This window comes from Heloderma suspectum, chromosome 17, assembly GCF_057233095.1.
Source record: "Heloderma suspectum isolate Gila_16-S chromosome 17, 16-S_ref, whole genome shotgun sequence".
Taxonomy (NCBI): Eukaryota; Metazoa; Chordata; class Lepidosauria; order Squamata; family Helodermatidae; genus Heloderma; species Heloderma suspectum.
In genome coordinates, this window is record NC_139474.1 from 2,477,561 (window position 1) to 2,495,791 (window position 18,231).

General features: G+C 44.3%; 1 protein-coding gene across 4 annotated transcripts; it reads left to right on the forward strand.

The window, feature by feature from the left end:
* Positions 1-1,279: 1,279 nt before the first annotated feature.
* Positions 1,280-15,197, forward strand: LOC146334195 (intelectin-like protein). Of its 4 annotated transcripts, none has more exons than XM_084823956.1 (8): positions 1,280-1,409; positions 5,713-5,781; positions 6,051-6,203; positions 7,026-7,276; positions 10,659-10,817; positions 11,120-11,240; positions 12,184-12,287; positions 12,843-15,197. In XM_084823956.1, the coding sequence occupies exons 2-8, from the start codon at positions 5,721-5,723 to the stop codon at positions 12,993-12,995; spliced, it is 1,002 nt and encodes a 333-aa protein (XP_084680082.1). In that variant the 5' UTR covers positions 1,280-1,409; positions 5,713-5,720; the 3' UTR covers positions 12,996-15,197. The 4 variants fall into 4 exon arrangements, with proteins under 4 accessions (XP_084680082.1, XP_084680083.1, XP_084680084.1 ...); XM_084823957.1 differs by having other exon boundaries at positions 7,029-7,276; XM_084823958.1 differs by lacking the exon at positions 5,713-5,781.
* The last annotated feature ends 3,034 nt before the right edge of the window (positions 15,198-18,231 follow it).

Here is an 18,231-nt window from a genome sequence, read left to right on the forward strand (position 1 = left end):
TTACTGACTGTATAGAGCGTCTCCATCTTTGACTGCAAAGGACATAATCAATCTGATTTCGATATTGACCATCTGGTGATGTCCATGTGTAGAGTCGCCTCTTGTGCTGTTGGAAAGAGTGTTAGCTATGATCAGCATGTTCTCCTGGCAGAACTCTATTAGCTTTTGTCATGCTTCATTTTGTACACCAAGGCCATGCCTGCCTGTTATCCCGGTGATTACAGTAAGACTTCCTACTTTAGCATTCCAATCCCCTATGATGAAGAGGACATCTTTTTTTGGTGTTAGTTCTAGAAGGTGTTGTAGGTCTTCATAGAACCGATCAACCTCAGCTTCTTTGGCATCAGTGGTTGGGGCATAGACTTGAATTACTGTGATGTTGAATGGTTTGCCTTGGATTCGTACTGAGATCATTCTATCGTTTTTCAGATTGTACCCCAGTACTGCTTTTCCCACCCTTTTGTTGACTATGAGTGCTACTCCATTTCTTCTAAGGGATTCTTGCCCACAGTAGTAGATATGATGGTCACCTGAATTAAATTCGCCCATGCCTGTCCATTTTAGTTCACTGATTCCCAAGATGTCGATGTTCAATCTTGCCATCTCATGTTTGACCACCTCTAGCTTGCCTTGATTCATTGATCTTACATTCCAGGTTCCTAAACAATATTGTTCTTTACAGCATCGGATTTTCTTTTCACCAGTAGAGTGCCAGTAGAGGGAGGCAATTCCAGACCTTTCCCTTGGTGCAGGAGACCTACAGTAGGTGCTTCCTGCCTGCCCACTTGTTAGTCTATCCCTGTGTTTCAACATTGCTGGTTCATAGTCAAAACTTCCCTGAGCTGTGGAAAATGAGGAGGGGCAGGAGCAAGCCTCTCTCACTGGCTGAGCAGCATTTATGGGGTTGATGATGTTCACTTCTACTAGCAGGGCTCTGCCCATCCAACCACAAAGTAAGGTGGATTAAAGTGCAGGTTGACCTGGGAAAAGCAGGTTTCAAGGTTGTGCTTACTCTGCATTTTTTGTTTCATGTGCCCCTGACGGACTAAAGCTGATTTCATGAAAATCCGCATTAAACATGAAAACGCTTCACATTCATTGACATGCAGATCCAGCCCTGGAGCCTCTATTGATTTTTCACCTGGAATGAAAATGCTGGTCCAGGGAATTCCCCATTTTAAAAATGCATGCCCTTCCTGGAAGAATTGCCAGAAACAGTTTGTTATCTGTTCTACCTCAGTCCCTCCCATCCTATATTGTTTGAAAGTTATTTGCTCTTATTGCTTGGCTGTGTGTGCCCCAAGGAAGTTGAGTTCCCTGATCAAGGTGCTGATAAATGCAGAGCAAGGGAACCAGACAAGGCAGAAGACCAGAATTTTGACAACGAAGAAAGCAGAGCTCCTGATCAGGTGAGCCAGCTACTTTCCTTCAAAGCATCAAGCATGATCATGTGGGAAGTGCTTACTCCTAGAGGTGCTACCAGGGCTCAAGTCAATCTAGAAATCTACACTTCTGGTGCCATAGCCTATGTGCCTCTTGGGGCTGGAGTTTTAAATTTCTTGGTGATATGTACCATCGGATGTTTTACACAGTGGTTGGAAAAAAAAAACACAGACAGCTCTGAATGGGGCTAGCTAGTAGAGCCATTTTAACCACTGCTTTGTTGTTGCTGCTGTCACCTGGAATCACCTAGGGTCAGGTAGTGCTTTTCAAAACTCAGGGTTTCTGTTTCATCATGCCTGGACCAGGGAGCTGAACGCAACATCCCTGGAGTCCTGAGCTGGCCCTTGTCTGTCCCAGCACGGAAGATGCCCCAGGGACTTCTGAGATGACACAGAGGCTGCTAAGAGGATTGCCCCTATCGTTCCAGAAAACCTGACAGGCAGCTGGACTACTGGCTCAGCTGTTGACTCACAATGTCACTGCCCCATCAAGGAGCAGCTGCGGTGGCACCTTTGAGCTGGCAAGTGCTGGGGGACATGGAGACACAGGCTAGGGCCTGGATGAGTCCCCCAGGCTGCATCTTGGCTACCCCTGATCTGTCTTCAAGACAGCTTGGTAAAACCTCCTCTGGGCTTAGATTCTACAGTGCGTTATGCTTCTCCCATACATATTAATGTAGATTGATTTTTTAAAAAGTGATGGGTTGTATGGATTTGCATTGCTATTTGCTCACCCATTTAATTAAAGGCCTTAATGCTAGTGCTGTGCACAAACCCGCACTTTGCTTCAGACCTTCCAAAAAAGGCCCGCTTCACTTTGGACTGATTCAGACCCCATCCACTTCACTTTGGATTCTGATCGAAAGTGAGATTCGGATATCCGAATCATTCTGAAATGATGTTTTCCCATTGACTTGCATTGGAAAAATAGAAATGGCCATAACTTTTTTTTTTATGATAAATAGATGAGATTTGGAGATCTGGCAGCCCCCAAGGAGGGGATTCCACCTGCCAAATGTCAGACAGTTTGGCCCAGTAGTTTATGTGCTAGGTGGAGTTAAAATGTGCTGTTCTCAGAAACTCAAAGCAAAGGTCATAAAGGGGTAATCAGAGAGGTTAGGTGTTTATGTGGTGATTATGAGGAGGTCGCTATCCCTAATCTCTGCTGCAGGTTTCTTTGAAGTGCAAATAACCCCAGTAATACTAAACGTTAGTAATCTGGGGCCAGATAAAGTTGGCATCCAGGCTGTGGACTGCCAATTTGCCATCTTGGACTCAAGAGATGGTTGATTCATGCAACTGCCCTGTGGTAAAAATTTGCTGGATTTCTAAAGTCTGGTCAACTTAATGTACCTAGCTCCATCTTTTCTAAATCCATATAACTCCCTTCTCACTCTCTCTCAGGTACTCTGATTGTAACAATAGAGATGTTTGAGAAATCTGCAACTAGGGATGTACGAAAATTCCGCCACGGATCTCGGGGAGGCCGAATGCCAGCGCATTCCCCCCCCCCCGAAATCAGTGGCGGAACGGCCTGCCACCCCCCCCCACCCCCGGGACGAGACTTACCTTGGGCGGATCTTCCTGGTGGCAGCGGTGGTGGCGGCGGCAGCTCTGGAGGCGGTTCGGCGGCGATTCGGCAGCCGGTCTTCTGACCGGCTGCCACCGCCGCCATTTCCAGTTAAAAAAAAAAAGTGATAGGCTACGTAAAGATTTATGTAGCCTATCATGGCTAGGTTTAAAAAAAAAAAACCATGATAGGCTACGTAAATGTTTACGTAGCCTATCACAGCTGACTTAAAAAACAACAACGCGCGTATGCAAATGGCGGCGGCCACAGCTGCCGCCATTTGCGTTCCTTATTTTGGCACGTCTTAGTCTACGTAAACGTTTACAATATAAACATTTACGCTACGCTATTTGCGTTCCCCTTAATTTTTTATTTTTTAAATATTTTTTAATATTTGCCAAAATAAGGAACGCAAATGGCGGCGGCCGTGGCCGCCGCCATTTGCGTACGTGTTTTGTTGTTGTTTTTTTGAGTCAGCTGTGATAGGCTACGTAAACATTTACGTAGCCTATCATGGCTGACTGCAGGGACACAAACGGCGGCAGCTACGGCCGCCGCCATTTGCGTCCTGCTAGCCAGCGGCCGGATGTCCGGCTGCTGGTGGAGCCGGCTGGCGGAATCCCTGCGGAGCACAGCTGGCCGGCCAGGATTCCGGGGGGGGGAGGGACAGAGCGCCTCCCCCCCGGCAAGGATTCCGGGGGGAGGGACGGAATGCCTCCCCCCCAACCATAAACATAATCCGCGAAAGGTAAGTACCTTTCGTACATCCCTATCTGCAACTGATTCAAGACCCTGAAGATGCCTCATATTGGGCTGGCTTGCTTTGCCACACAGTGGAGTATTATTTAAATAATAGATGTAGTGCTTTTCCCACTGTATTTTGAAATGTGGATGTGTGTAGTGCTTTGCTTGATCACAACACAAGCACACAGAGAGACACACACACAGAGATACACAAAAACACAGAACTACCTATAAGCAAAGAAAAGGGTTTATATTTTATTTTTTTAGGGGAAAGATATAAGAGTTCAAAAATGGAAAGCAAAGGAATACAGGAATTGAGAAGAGCAGCTGGAGTGGGGGGTGGGGGGGAGAGCCAAGAACAAGGAAAGGAAAGTACTTTTTAAATATATCTTTTGTGTTTTTTAAAAGGATCTAGCCAGAAAACTACAAAGAAAGCGTAGGAAAAGGTCCAACACACACACACACACACACCCCACAGATCTAGCCAAATAACTTCAGAGTTCTCTCCAGTAACACCAGCAGATCTCTCTCTCACAATGAACAAACATAGGCTTTTTTCTCCAGATATCTAGTATACCCACCCACCCCTCCTCCACCACTGTCACTGATTGGAGACTGCTGGGTTACATTCAGCCCTAATTTGGCAACTAGAGTTGCCATTCGCCAAAGCTCACTCCTGTAATGGCCCCAGGAGTGTAACCAAGTCACCTGTAGTTTTAGAGGGGCCTAGAGATCCACAATGCTTTGACTAGGTTCATTATTAGTGCAATTCCCTTGCTAGTGGGCCTCTGAGCATGTGAGATCAGTCAGAGGTCGATAGCGCAGCCTCCACACATTCCATACTAATGAGCTAGAGTGTCTTATCAGGATGTGCCTGGGAAGTGAAGCTTGTTTGCCTTAAAGCTGCAGGTGTCTGTGCTGGGAAAGTTCTGACTGTTTCCCTTCTGACTGAGCACTGTTAGCCTATGCTGGGAAAGTTGTAGATGAACGCTAAATAACACTTGCTGTTGTCATGCTGCTTCACTGCTGACATGTATGGTATAAAACCCATTTTACCCCATGGCTCTGGGTTCAGAGAAGCTGTCTGATCCAACCATGGGGTACACCTGTGTGCTGTAAGTACTCCTTGTAAGTAAACCTGGATCTGATTTATCACTACCTTGGCACCTCTAAATTAAGAGGCCTACTGCAGGGGCAATACAATTGGCACAACGAGCAGGTTGCCTTTGAATCTAAACATAGCAGTATTCTTGGCACCCTGCTCGCTGCACCAATTGTATTACCCCTGCAGTAGGCCTCTAAATTAAGAGGCCTACTGCAAGGGCAATACAACTCCCTCCTCCTCTCCCTGATCTTTCTCAAGTTGACACATTTTGGAGACAGGCTGTCTGGGCTTCAGAAGGCATCAGAATAGCTCCAAATCTCCAAAGTGGACTGAAGCGCTTCATCAGTGACCTGCTTCGCTTCAGAGTGCCTCGATGCTGGTCTGATTTTCTTCAGATTGCACCGAGGCACCCCCAAAGCACCCCAATTTACTTAGGGATTCGCATTCAGCACCGATGCACAGCTCTGCTTAATGCCTTAACTTGGTCATCCGCAACTCCCTAAGAATAAGCAAAGCTATTAATGAGCTGATCTCTGATTTTCTTCAGCAGAGTCCACAATGAAGCCTTGTCCTACTAACTTCTGAGTAGGCTTAAAATGGTAATAACCACATGTGGTCCCACTCACTCTGCCTTTGGCTCCACCCACAGATGGAACGGGCCCCCAAGACCTTCCCTACCCCTGCCATAAAGGTTAATGTGGACTGATTTAAATGAAGTGATGGGTTGTATGGATTTGCATTGCTACTTGCTTACCCATTTAATTAAAACCCTTGATGCCTTAACTTCGTCATCTGCAACTCCCTAAGAGTAAGCAAAGCTATTAATGAGCTGACATCTGATTTTCTTCCAGAGTCCACCATGAAGCAACTTGCTTTCCTGCTTCTACTCTTCGCTGTCCTCCCAAAGGCGAAACTGTGTAGTAAGTGTAGGCTGGGACAGGTGGTGGGGTGAAGAGGTTGTTTGGGCATTTGGCAGGAATGAGGAATGGCGTTAGACTTTAACCATATATAAGTACCTGTAATATGCCTCAAAAGCTGGGGCAAACCCTTGATTTCCCAGAGCAGAACTACCCTTGGTGGCCGCTGACTTCCATCTTCAAACATTGATTTCTGCCACAGAACTGTAAAACCAGCCTTTGGGCAGCTTTCTCTGTTCATATCTATGTTCACCCCCATGTTGTGCATATAGATAGCAACAGCTGCCTCAGCTCAGTGAAAAGGGATGTCCTCCAAATGCTGTTGAAATGGGAAGGGGAATCCTGCTTTCCAAACCAGCCAGGCCTGCCTGAGAAACTTCCCCGGAGCTGCAAAGAAATCAAGACTTCCCAAGAAGGGGCCATAGGTGAGCCATGAAGTTGTTGCTCAGCAGACCTGATGGAACTGTGACACAGCCTATATCTGAATAGAAACTCAAAATAGGGCTTTTAAAATGTGCAGCCAGACACATAATTTGCAGCTGCGGGGGGGGGGGGGGAGCACATTTCCAAAATAACATTTGCATAGTTCAAAATTCAACTAATGGAAGAGTGGTGTTGTGTTAGATGGTCCATGGTCTTCACCTGTCCAGCATCAGGCAGGGAGAAAAGGCAGAGAATCAGAAACATGGTGTTTCTGGATTGGGGGAGGCTTTGGATCCAAAGGAATTTCCCTGCCATTGGTTGTAATGGGAGGAAAAGAGTAAAAACAACCTGGAGGAATGGTAGTGAATGATGCTCCTCCCTCGCTTCTGCTGCAATTGCAAGAACTCAGTAGGATGTTGGATAGGTTGGATGCCCCAACTTCAACAATAGGATTCCCCTGTAAGTTTTGTATACCACTCACTCCAAATAAAGTTTTGTTGGAGTCCTTGATGCCTTTTGTATGAAGCTTGAATATAACTCTCTCTTGCATTAGTGCTATCATATTCCCAGTTCTGAGAAATTTCTATCACTCTGTATGGGTTTCTAAATGTCATGGAATGTGACTCTAAGCAACAAATACCATGTGCGCACACAAGGAAAATGCACATGTGTTTTGTTGTAGTGCTGTGAGCTTTGCACCTGAATCACAATCAGGTGCCACTGTGCAGTAATTTTTTTAAAAAAACAACAACCCTCTAACCCCAAACACTGTCAAATTAGCACTTTGCTCCTCACCTTTGGCATGCAAACGTCTGTTTTTTCAGCAGATGGATTGTATTTCCTGGCCACGGAAGATGGCGAGGTCTACCAGACCTTCTGTGACATGACCACCAATGGAGGAGGATGGACTTTAGTGGCCAGCATCCATGAGAACAACATGTATGGGAAATGCACCGTGGGGGATCGTTGGTCCAGCCAACAAGGCAGTAATGCCAATTATCCAGAAGGAGATGGAAACTGGTCCAACAATTCCACCTTTGGGTCAGCCATAGCCTCAACAAGTGATGACTACAAGGTGAGTGCTTCCACTTAGATGGTCAGTCTAGATGCAAGGATAGACTCAATTCTGTACACATCTGCTGAGAAGCACCTGCTGAGGGCCCACACCCCAGCAGGAGCCCAGTGACAAGAGCCCCCTGGACTTTGTCCTTATATTCCCCTTTGCAGCCTGCTTATTCACCTGCCTTTCACTCTGGCCAGACAAAAGAGGTGGTGAGAAAGAGGAGCAGGAGATGCCACTGCCTGCCTGCTCACTGGCTCTCTGCCTGTCTAGCAGGCAAGTAGTAGTAATGATAGGAAAGAGGATGAGGAGTGATAGTGGCTGGTGACAATAGTGGACTCACTGAGGAGAGAAGGGGGATTGAGGGTATCTTGCCCAGTGGCCCTTCAAAACCTAGAATTGGCATTGGTGAGAATTTCTGCTTAGTGACATGATGGCCACAACAGATGGAAGGAGAGACTCGTAAACCATCCTTCCCTTGAAAGCATTCGAAGAAGATGATCCTTGAAGTTCCCCTCACTTTTAACCTAAATTAAGCTTCCAGCCTCTCAGAAGAAACAATAATGGGCTGCATAGATAGATGGCCTAACTCTGTATAAAGCAAGCATCTTCCTCATGTGGGTGCCGCAATAAACACTACTGATGAACACTCTTCTTCAACTCCAGTATGCCACAGTCTGCCCTGGCATATTAGTAAACATGCCAGGGTATGTTTACCATTACAGTTTTAACAGTATGTTTATTTTCACACTGGATCTAAGCAAAAGTGTTATAGGACAGGATTATTCTTATTATTGAATCAATTTATATACCACTTACCATATTTAAAAATATCTCTAAGTGATGATGAGGGCAAGTCATATCCTGGTATTTGGGATCCATGTCCACTAGATGCAAGCATGACAAATTGCTCCATCTCCTTTCCCATCTTGCCCAGAATTACTTTCTGGTGCATGTATGTGTACACAAACAAAATATTTAACAGACACTAGGGACAAATTTTGTTTGTCTCATTTTCTCATTTTTTCCAGTCTTAAATTTGTTTCATCTTGAACTTTGAGAATTTTATTTAAGTTTGTATAAACATTCATTTTTTGTGTGCTTTTCTTCTAATACATGCAATTCTGTACACACTATTGCCTAACATACACCTTTTTCCCCACTTCATTTCCCTAGTATAATGCATTTTAACATTATTTTCACAGATATACATTTTTGTGTGTGCTTTCCCCTTATACAGAGTTTTCAATTTTGTACCCATTTTTTAAATTGGAGAACTCCATTGCCAAATTTGGAAAAGTGCAAATTTTGAAGGATAACTGAGTTTTGGTTCATATATTGGTTCAAAAGTACAAATTTAGGGAAGTTCACATTAAAATGCAGACTGAACAAATTTCTCCCCGCCCCGAACATACACCCCATGCATACATTTCCATGCACAGACACATTTCCTCCAAAGGTAGAAATAGGGACAAAATAGAGACTAGGATTATTCAGTCATAGAAAAGGCTGGGATTGTCCCACAGCTGCTGCCTGGGTCAGTAGATGGATAATTTCTATTCTAAAACAACAAAGAGTCTTGTGACATCTTAAAGACTAACAATTTTTTTCTTGCATAAGCTTTTCTGGACTATAGTCCACTTCATCTCATCAATGGAGTATAATGGAAAGTTTCAGTTTTATTAAACAGTAGAAATTACTGATAGTGATAATCACATTAATAACAGTGGTTATTTACCACATTTATTATCAGCCACAGGGTAGCTCTTGCTGATAATAAGCACCCTAGCATTAGATGAGCCAATTAACACATCTAGTGTGATAAATATCCACAATCCCAATTCGAGCCTCTAGTGATAGAATTAAATATGTTGATGAATTCTAACTCAGCAATCTTTTGCTTGAATCTCCCTTTGAAGTTCCTCTGCTTCACAATGCCCACTTAAGGTCTGTATCAGAGTGTCCTGGGAGGCTGACGTGTTCTCCCATTTGATTTTTTGAATATAGTCATTTATGATGTCAGATTTGCGCCCATTCATTCTTTTCCATAGAGACTGGCCTATATGTCCTATGTAGAATTCATTAGGGCATTGTTGACAGAAGATGGCATAGATTGTATTGAAAGATGAGCAAGTGAATGAGCCCTAATGTTGTGACATTAAATGCATCCTGTCATAGTGTTATATGGGGACAGAGATGGCACTGGGTTTGTTGAATGATCTGGTCCCTGTGTTTGTATTCTTGCCATGTAGACTTTTGTTGCTAGTGAGTAGCTGTTGGGGGCGGCGGGTTCTGCTGCTGTCTGTAAGCAAGTACAGGCCTACCCTGCAAGGCCTGTGAAAGGGAAATGTCATTGTCCACAATGGACCGGAGATCACTGATGATATGTTTGAGTGCTTTTAGCTGGGAACTGTAGACAGGGATGTGGAAGAAATCCGCAACAGAATCAAATCAGTTCAGACTTCTATAAATCCTACCTGCGGATTCCACAGCAGACCAGTTTTGCTGCAGACCTGCAGACCGTTTTTTTTAACTTTCCAGAACGTTATGCAAATTGAGTCACAGAAAAATATGTAAAATAAAAAAACACTGGCTGAAAATGCGCATTTCCTTCATAGGCAAAAGCATGAAAATGCACATTTTCGAAGGTATTTGTGCATTTTTGCAAGTGCGAATTTGCACAAGTTTGGGAAATTGGAAAAAATCTAATTCTGTCAATGAGCAGACAACGGAATGAATAGCACCTGATAATCCATGAAACGCAGATGGAACAGATTTTACAAAATCTGAACATCCCTAACTGTAGGTGACAAGACGTGGTGTTCTGTTCTCTTCTGCGTCTGCCCTGTAGTAGATTGTTCCTTGGTATGTGTCTGCCCTATAGTAGATTGCTCCTTGGTATGTGTCTGCCCTGTAATAGATTGCTCCTTGGTATGTGTCTGGTCTTGTCAATCAGTTTTCTCACTTGTTAGTTGGATATTTTAGTCTGAGGAATGCATAGTTTAGATCTTTAAGTTGTGAGTCTGATGAATCAGAACACACATGGTTGTACCTTAGGGCTTGACTGCAGAGACAATGGATTTTGTAGCGTGTTCTGGGTGGAAGCTGGAAGCATGCAAGTATGTGCACTGGCCAGTAGATTTCCAATATAAGGTAGTGGTTATACATCCATAATGTAGCTGCATGATCATGTCCAGAAAGTGAACCTGTTGTGTGGATTGGTCAAAGCTAAGATTGATGTTGGGGTGAAAGCTACTGAAATCAGGCAGAAATATGAACTCAAGGGATTCATTCATTTAGTGTGCTCAGCTATGGGTCTCCAGTTATTGTACAAGAACACTTTTAAACAACAACAACCCCCCTTTCCCCACCTCTCATGTGGTCACTTTCTTTCCAGAATCCTGGCTATTATGATCTTGCAGCAGGAGATCTATCTGTATGGCATGTCCCAAACAAAACCCCCATGAAAGAATGGCGGAGTGCTTCACTGTTCAGATACCACACTGAAACTGGATTCTTAGCTGAGGAAGGAGGAAACCTTCTCAGGCTCTACGAGGTAATAATGGCTGCCTGGTGAAAAAGCATTTCTTCTTGCTGCTGACTCAACATTTGGGATTCAGTTGGGTCTGGGTGAGTGTGACAGGAGAGCTTAAAACCTTTGGGTCTTATCCCTTTGTCTTACACTAAGCTGTGATGGCATGACTGATCCTGTCTTTGATCTGCAGTGGGGCCCTACACTAAAAGTAATCAGAACAACTTTGCAAGTTCTTCCCTATCTTATGGGTCTTTTGTAGCTGAGCATCAGGAGTGCCACAAACCCAAACCAATCATCAGATTGTGGTTTGCTTCCCTTTTCAGAAATACCCAGTGAAATATGGTATTGGCAGCTGCCAAACAAATAATGGCCCAGCTATACCCATTATATATGATGCCGGTGATGCCAAGAACACATCAGACTATTATTCTCCAAATGGGCGGGGTAAGTCTTTTTTGCTTTTGCTAACACCCTGCTGCCCATCTGGCAAAGTCCAGTGTTCCATGGATTGCATCAGGTATGTAGAATGGCCTTCCCAAAATTGGTAAAAAACAAACAAACCCATATATTTAGGACCTCAACACCCATCAGCCTCAGCCATTATAGTTTAGAATACTGGGAGTTGTAGTCCAAAACGTCTGGAGAGCACTAGGTTGAAGAAGGCTGCTTTAGAATGAGAGCCAAAGGAAACAATAGGGGCCCAGCATTAAGTTTAGTGTGTGTCTTTGCTTCCATCCTTCCTCAAACAATCCTGAAGTTAATTCAATAATAATAATTAAACTTCACAGATAGATGCAGGAATGACTCCAAAAGGTAGTGAAGGGTTGTAGGCACTCCCCACAAATATTTACCACTATCCCATTTGCTCCCCGACATTTCATTTGCAGGATATTAAGGTCATATATAGCATGGATTAAATCTTTGCTCCATTAATAAAGGACAGAACATCAACAGCATCCCTAGATTCTGATGGAAAGGAGAGACAAGATTGCATGTCACTTGTATAATGATGGCACCCTGTAATCTCCAGATGACCTCCCCAAGTAGTCCCATTTAGATCTTAAACATCATAAGGCTACAAGATGAAACCCTGCAGGGCAGCGTAGGCCAAAGGCCAAGGTGTTCTGCAGAAGTCCCCCAGTGCCACCTTCTGAAACCAAGCTTCCAATAGAGACCAGGGACATCGTGAAACGATGCCCCTAGGACCTATCTCTACCAGGTGGTCCAGAAGGGTACCATGGCTGATGGTAGAAAAACCCACTGGCAGGTCTAGCAGAACCAAAAGGTATGCACTTCCCCTTTCCAGATCCTGGACTAGGTCATCCACAGGGCAACAAGAACTGTCTTCATCCTGAAAATGTAATTTACTATTTTTGCCTTTTCTCAGCTGAATTTGTTCCTGGCTTTGTTCAGTTCCGAGTGTTTAATAACGAGAAAGCTGCCATGGCGCTCTGCTCTGGGGTGAAAGTCACAGGATGCAACACAGAACATGTAAGTATCCTGGCTAGCTTAAACCCATTCCTGCAGCTTGAAGCCACAGCAAACCATCCTTCCCTCAGGACTTCTAGGTTTACACTTATATCCCAGCCCCAACATACACCTTAACAGGGCATCCTTTTTTGAAGAGTCAGAGTGCTCCAACATTGGGGCTTCTGACTTATCCAAAGCTGTGCTGGGCTCTTGCTGGCAGGGCAGAGTTGAGGGTTGAGGGACTTTCTCCTTGTAAATAATTAACCGTGACATAACTGCCTTCCCCAAGACCTGTGTTCTTGTTGCAAAAATTTTACATTTCTGCACCATAGCTCTGACCCACTATAATTTTTCAGTTTTTCAGTTCAGCCTCACCAGAGCTCAAAACTAGCCTCTATGTCCCTTTTTGATATTTATGTATTTTGCATTTTCTACCCAATATGTAAAACTTCATTTTAGTCTTTGCTAGCTCTCCTATGTAACAAGGACATTTCAAATTCTAAGCTCATCCTCTGTAGGGTTTACACTTCCTCCCAATTTGTGTCATTTGTATTTCCTCTTCCTCCCTTTTCCTAGCACTGCATTGGTGGAGGAGGCTTTTTCCCAGAAGGAAATCCTCGGCAATGTGGTGACTTCACTGCCTTGGACTGGAACGGGTATGGGACACACCAACAGTGGAGCTCTTCTGAAGAATTAATTGAGGCTGCTGTACTGCTCTTCTACCGTTAATTCAAACAAATTCTGGTGTTGTGGAAACAGACACATCAGAGCCACAACCCTGAGAGTGCAATGCTTTTCTTCAATGGCAATGAAAATAAAAGGCAAACTAAGGCAGGAGTAGGGAGAAGGTAGATTTAGACCTACTGATGAATGAATGATTTGCAGTTGATTGGCAAGGATTTTAGGCCCTCAAGTGTTTATTGACAGTAGCAACAAAATAACTCCCCACCCTGAAATTATACTGCTCAAATAAAGACAGCTTGGCATCATCAGGAGTGGATTTTTGTGTGGAGGGAACATGGGCTTCCATTCAGTTCTGGTACTCAAAATCTGGGCTCAGAATTCTTAAATTCAAAAGCCCTATGTAGGCGCTCACCTTCAACACACGTAGGGCTAATGTGGGGACAGGATATGTGTGAGCATGAATGCCCTGCACCCAAGCATCGTTGCGCCCCCAGCAACCTCATAGATCTTTGTACATAGAGCATAAAGGTCTGGATAGGGGCTTATCAGGTTTTCTGATCATGGGAGCTCTGTAAGCATGTTCAGCTGAATGTACTTTCAAGCCCCTACTCAGACCTTCCACTCAATATGCAAAGATCCATGAGGTAGCTAGGGGCATGAGGATGCTTGGGGGCAGGGTCTGCATGCTTGCACTCATCCCATCCCTGCATAGCCCTTATGTGTATATTTTTTACACCAGGCTCTGGTCAGTGGATCTTGAGGTTCTAGTGTAAGTTAGGGTCTAGGGACTAAAGTCAAGGTGCACCACTAGAGTGACCTGTACACTTATACCAAAAGGAAAATTAGCTAGAAAATACATACTGTTCCTTGCATCAAAGTATATATTTATATATTATTTATTTAATAATTTATAGCCCACCTTTCCAATAAGAATGGTGCTCAAGGAGGCCAGCAATAATAAAATACAGACTAAAAATGATCTTAATTAAAACATAACATAAAAACAGTTTCATGAAAACACAATTTTAAAAATAGACAGCACCCTACTGTCTGTCAATCTGTCTGTTAATCTGTCAATTAACAGATCAACTTACATAGGGGTGGATGGACTTAACCACACCCAACTTCGTCGGGTGCTCACCCCTCCTCGCAGCGCTGTGTGAGCTTCATCCTGGCCCCAGCAAGCACCCAATGAAGCTGCAGGGCCACCTGTCCTCCCTAGCAAGCCACCATTGTGTGCAATAATGGTGGCTCGGGCAATTCTGGGTGGCTAATGTTGCGTACTTGGTGGCCATAAAGGGCCCAATTATGCAACATTACAGGCGTGAATGCTCCATTAACGCCTGTACTGTTGTGTAAATGGGCCCTTAACATCCGCCAAGTATGCAACATTACCTTCCTGGAAGCACCCAAGCCATCACTGTTGTGCACAATGACGGCTCGCTAAGGAGGACAGGCAGCTGCCAGGCACTCACCGCGCTGTAGGGTGCTCAACAAATGGGTCTGTGGGTGCCCTGTGGTACGGCAGGCGGGGTATGGGGGAATCCGTTGGACTCCACAACCACCATCACCCCATGGACTCTTGCAACATCCCTAAACTTACATGCCAAAAGCCTGCCTGAATAAAAAAAAACCTCTTGCCTGCAGACAGAAGCGTAACAGGGAGGGGGTCAACCTAGCCACCTTTGGAAGGAAGTTCCAGAGCCTGGGAGCAGCCACTGAGGTCTTCTTTTGCATCCCCACCAAATGGGGGCAGGAGATCTTAAAACCTGGGCGTTCTTGTATGGGAGAATGCAATATTTCAAACAGCACTGTCCGAAGCCATATAGGAATGTATAGGTCATAACCAGCAATGTGAATTGTTCCCAGAAACAATAAAGCCAGTAGCTAGGAAAGCTCTTGTAACAAGGGAGTCATTTGTTCTGTATAACTAGCCCTGGTCAACAGTCTTACGCCATCACTACAGTAGTCCAAATGGGGCATAAGTAAGGCAGGCATGACCATGACTCTGGCTAGGTCAGACATCTCTAGGAATGCATGCAGTTCGCTCACTAGCCTCAGCTGTGCAGATGCACCCCTGGCCATGGCCAAAACCTGAACATTTAGAGCTGAATCCAGGAGTACCCCCAAACTGGGAACCTTCAGGGGAACTGTAACCCCATCCAGCACAGGCTGAATCACTATTCCATGATATGCAGTTCAATATAGGTTTTACTGTAAAATATAAATATAAAATATATTTGCCATGGCAGCAACTTGGGACTGATCTATTTAAATGGGAACAAAGCTACTACTTATTGGCCCAGTTCAGATGTAACGCTGGCAATTCCTGGATTGTGGGGAATTGCAGGGATAAGCGGAGCATGCAATCTGTGTGCTCAGTGTTTCTGCTTTTAATCAACAACCCAGGCATACTCAGAGTTAACCCAAAAACAAATCATGGGCAATTGTTAACTCTGCCCTAGAGCTTTTTGTGGAAAAAAAATGGATTTTCTGAGATGACTTTAAGTCCGATTCTTTTCCTTAAGTTGGATTCTCCACAGTATAGTTGTTGCATGCCCCAACCCCTGCATTTATCTCAGGTATGCTAGCCCTGCCCAGGGGTGTGCCTTTCACCATGACCCTGGTCAAGGGGCGTTTCCTGTCCCTGTGTTTCCCATCCCATATTTTCCAGCACAAACCAATTAGTGTCTACTCAGAAGTAACTCCCATTGTGTTCAATTAGGCTTGTCTTTGGACAAGCCTAATTGAACACAATGGGAGTTACTTCTGAGTAGACACTAATTGGTTTCTTTCTTTCTTTCTTTCTTTCTTTCTTTCTTTTTGGAAGTAATCAATTTGCAGCTTCGCTCTTTTGCAGCATCAGGAGCTTCAGGGGAAAGGAGAAAGAGGGTTAGAAAAAGGGCTGGTTGGAGCCAGGGTGCTTCAAGTAATCACAGGGTTAAGTCTCCTAAAGGCTGTGAAGCGCTTCGTCAGCTGTAAGGGAGTAGTTAAAGCGGAGCCTTGCTGGATCGCAGCAATTTTAATAGAGGGAGAAGGATCTACAGCTGTGTTTCTGTAATGTTTGGTGCTTTAAGGAAGTAATTAATGCAGTGGGGGGGGGAGAAGGAGAGTGCTTTTGTTGAGACACAGGACAACCCCCCCCCCCGATTTTATAGTAGGAGAAGGTGGGGGGAGCTTCTCTTTGATTGAGCAGCCCCGGCCAGTCAGATGATGTTCACTCCAACCCTCACCCCCACCCAGAAGTATCTTCTGTGAAGCAACTTATGCTGGTGCAATGTACTCACTCATAGAGCCCTGCATGGACCAATGTGTACCAAAGGCGATTCCTAGGAAAATCCAAATTATCTTCCATTCACTTCTCCTTCCCTTGTCATGGAGAAACCCCCCAGGATAGTTTCTCAAATTTCCAAATGTGCCCACAGCTTGCCAAATTTCTAAAGCTTGCCTACCCCTGCCATATACAGTCTCACACACATGCAGATCCCCTTGCCGGTGGCAACCTCTTCTGGTATCTTCAGCAATACAGATGGTGTATTTCTGCCCCACATGCTGCCCAGGTTTATCAGTGTTCTGCTTTTTTATTTATAATGGGCAATGCTTCCAAAGTATGAAGCATCAATAAGAATTGGATTATGTGGCGACTGTATATAGATTCTGTGAAGAAACACAATTGAAATTAAAATAAAGGACTGTCTGGGTAAAAATAGGACACCTGACCACCCTAGGATGGACTGAGTTTGAGGCCTGTTCATGACGTGTGTTGCACTGATCCATTAAAATGACTGAAAAGAGATTTCTTAAGGGAAATTTAGGGCATCTATAATGTGTGGATTGCTTCATAATCATATGTTTCTTCACTGAAAATGAAGGTTACGTGAGAGTGGAGATGTGGGGAGTGAAGACTGCATGATTAGTATTAGAGTGAATTTTTAACGCATATTGTCCCCCTTCTCCCAGTTACCCTCTTATATGACATGGCAGTATAAGGGAAAAATATTTTTCTCCCCCTTTAAAAAAAGGGGGAGTGATTGTGCAGAGAAGAGAGGGAGAGTGAACAATGGCTGGTCAGTGTCCCCCTATCCTTTTTGCTGTAGTCTTGAAAACTGTTGAGAAGGGCTTCTGTCAGGGCTGATGAAATCTGAAGGGAAAAAAAACCCACTCCAGGGAAGGAAAAATGACTTGAAAATGAAAAGCAACTATTATACTTAAATGGTTTAAATCATGTTGCTGAAGTGGAATGGGCCTGTTCGCCACATAGGTATCAGCTCCTTAGGAGTAATATCGTGATGGCTTGTATCTGGGAATAGCTGCCTCCTTCATTTTGCTTCTATTTACCTCTGAATTGCTAGGCCTCCATGCTGGACAAACAGCTCCAGGCATGGTGGAAGAAAGAAAGGTTTCAAGTTCAACTACAAAAATTACTACTCAGAAGAGAACATTGGCAACATCTCTGGAGAAAATAAGCAAAGGTGCTTAAAGGAAAAACATAGAAATATGTGATATCTGTGTCAAATGCTATGGAAACAGGGGTGTTGAACCTCTTTTAGCCCAAGTGCCGAACTCCATCTCATAGAAGTGCTCTCGCGCCACATTCCAGTGGTAGGTGGGGCCATAGGTAAAGGAGGTGGGGCCAAAGGCAAACGAGGTGGGACCAACATACCAAAATAATAGCATAATATGCAGCATAACACCAGCATAACACCAGCATTAAAGTTCTTACTACCAGTATCTACACTTTAGGAGAAGCATTTCAAACTTTTAGAATGGGGAAAAAAACTGCACTAAAGCTGGGAAATCACAAACAATTGGTGGTTGGGGGGAAAGGGTTGGGGCCAAGAGAAGAAGCTGTGGCCATCGGGGGAACTCCAGGGGGCTGGATTGAGACCAGGAGGTTCTTGGAGTTTCTGCACCTGTGGTCTAAAATAATATCAAGGTAGGCACACTGATTTCTCACGGAACAACTTTTCTCCTCTCACAGCATCTACCCATGCTTTGTCTGTCATTTCTTTTCTGTAGGTAACGTCCACAAATATTTTGCCTGGTAAGTTTTTCATTGTGCTCTTGCACAATGGTTCTATATACCATTTGTAAAATCCAGAAGGTACAAAATCAGTGTCATATTATTACAAGAAACTTCGCTCTCCATTCTCACCAACCAAGCTTTGGAGAAAGAGAGGCACCTGTGATGTCACAGCACAGCCATCATGGCTGCTGCCTGTTTGGCCAAATGTGAACTTCCAGCCTTTCAGTTGTGTTTGAGCAGATTTTAGCAAACAAA

Excerpts from the sequence above, each read along its gene's own strand:
- LOC146334195 (XM_084823956.1), top strand. The coding sequence starts at position 5,721 with ATGAAGCAACTTGCTTTCCTGCTTCTACTCTTCGCTGTCCTCCCAAAG. Across the intron at positions 5,782-6,050 it reads CCCAAAGGCGAAACTGTGTA|ATAGCAACAGCTGCCTCAGC; the intron begins GTAAGTGTAGGC and ends TTGTGCATATAG. Across the intron at positions 10,818-11,119 it reads ACCTTCTCAGGCTCTACGAG|AAATACCCAGTGAAATATGG; the intron begins GTAATAATGGCT and ends TTCCCTTTTCAG.